This window comes from Cyprinodon variegatus, unplaced genomic scaffold, assembly GCF_000732505.1.
Source record: "Cyprinodon variegatus isolate N-32 unplaced genomic scaffold, C_variegatus-1.0 Scaffold692, whole genome shotgun sequence".
Classification (NCBI taxonomy): Eukaryota; Metazoa; Chordata; class Actinopteri; order Cyprinodontiformes; family Cyprinodontidae; genus Cyprinodon; species Cyprinodon variegatus.
In genome coordinates, this window is record NW_015151145.1 from 123,387 (window position 1) to 125,023 (window position 1,637).

Here is a 1,637-nt window from a genome sequence, read left to right on the forward strand (position 1 = left end):
TCCTCTTCCTCCCTCTCTGTTGCAGGAAGCTTCCTGCTTCCTCTTCCTCCCTCTCTATTACAGGAAGCTTCCTGCTTCCTCTTCCTCCCTCTCTGTTGCAGGAAGCTTCCTGCTTCCTCTTCCTCCCTCTCTATTACAGGAAGCTCCCTGCTTCCTCCTTTTCCCTCTCTGTTGCAGGAAGCTTCCTGCTTCCTCTTCCTCCGTCTCTATTACAGGAAGCTCCCTGCTTCCTCCTTTTCCCTCTCTGTTGCAGGAAGCTTCCTGCTTCCTCTTCCTCCCTCTCTATTACAGGAAGCTTCCTGCTTCCTCTTCCTCCCTCTCTATTACAGGAAGCTTCCTTCTTCCTCTTCCTCCTTCCTTCTGCCAGACACTCGGATCATGATCACAGCACTGATAATGGCTGAAGAGTTTAGCGTTAATCTGACGGACCCAGCAGTCATGGACGGATCCTGGAACCAGATCATTACTGCCACCTGGTGGTGTGTCAGCAAAGCGTCACAATACTGCAGAAACTAATGCCACTGCTTTAGGCATCGACTTCATCATATATGGGAACTTTATATGATGAAGTAGATGCTGAATTATTTAATGTTTGCAGTAAAAGTCCTGAACGTGAGACTCTCCGGTTCTGACGGCTCCACTGCTCCTTTGCATCATCTGTGGTTCTGTTCTCTGGTTCAGACGGCATGTGTTGCTATGGTAACCAGAATGTTCTGACCCAAACATAGATGAACATGGACTCCTCTCCCTCTGAGTCCCTCTACAGGTAGCAGGTGGTCAGTTCCTCGCTGCGGAATCCAACCGGCAACCCTCTGCTTACCTGCTCCTTGAGCTCGTTCAGCTGCCCCGTCAGCGTCGTCACCACCTTCATGGTCGCCCCCAGCTTGTCCTGCAGCATCCTCATCTCGTTTTGCTCCCCGTCGCCGTCGGTTACCACCAGGGACATGGCCTGCATCCGTGGAAACCACTCCAGGTTTTTTTCCTGTGAGGGGGGGAGGAAGAAGGTGGGCGTACGGTCCTGGACTCAGCTGGACTCCCCGCCTCCGTTTCCTACCTTGATCATGTGAGCCACGTAGCTCTCCGGACCCGTGTAGTCCGTGTGGTTCTTCTCCCGGACCAGGACGATGAAATACAGGTAGTTCCAGATGTTGTGCTCCATCTTGATGTGCTCCTCAAACGACACGGTCTTGTTGTCAAACTTGTCTCTCTCCAGACCTGCAGCAGAGAAAAGCCGCTCAGCGTTTCTGCTGCAGGTCGTCAGGATGGACCGACACCCGGCCTGGAGGTTCTACCCACCGCAGATGAAGCACGTGGTCTTCAGGATCTCCTCCTTCTTCTGCTTCTCACTCCTCAGGTCGGCGAAGGTGTCGATGATGACACCGAAGATCAGGTTGAGAACAATGATGATGACGATGAAGTAGAAAAGCAGGTCGTAGACGACGCGGGCGGGAAACAGCGGCTCCTGCAAACAGATAAAGGTTTGTTATGTCTTCCGGCGCGGCGCTGGGACGGCAGCCATTCTGGACCACATCGGTCTGGACCCCATCGGTCTGGACCCCATCAGTCTGGACCACATCGGTCTGGACCCCATCGGTCTGGACCACATCGGTCTAGACCCCATCGGTCTGGACCCAATC

The 1,637-nt window shown here is 53.6% G+C and overlaps 1 protein-coding gene across 1 annotated transcript in view; it reads right to left on the minus strand.

Moving 5' to 3' along the window:
• Positions 1-1,637, minus strand: part of itpr3 (inositol 1,4,5-trisphosphate receptor, type 3) — a 75,904-nt gene that overhangs the window by 4,730 nt on the left and 69,537 nt on the right. The window contains exons 55-57 of the mRNA XM_015394543.1: positions 1,297-1,462; positions 1,055-1,215; positions 821-982 (exon numbers count right to left, since the gene is read on the minus strand). Coding sequence (XP_015250029.1) covers positions 821-982; positions 1,055-1,215; positions 1,297-1,462 — 489 coding nt within the window. The remainder of the gene's footprint in view (positions 1-820; positions 983-1,054; positions 1,216-1,296; positions 1,463-1,637) is intronic.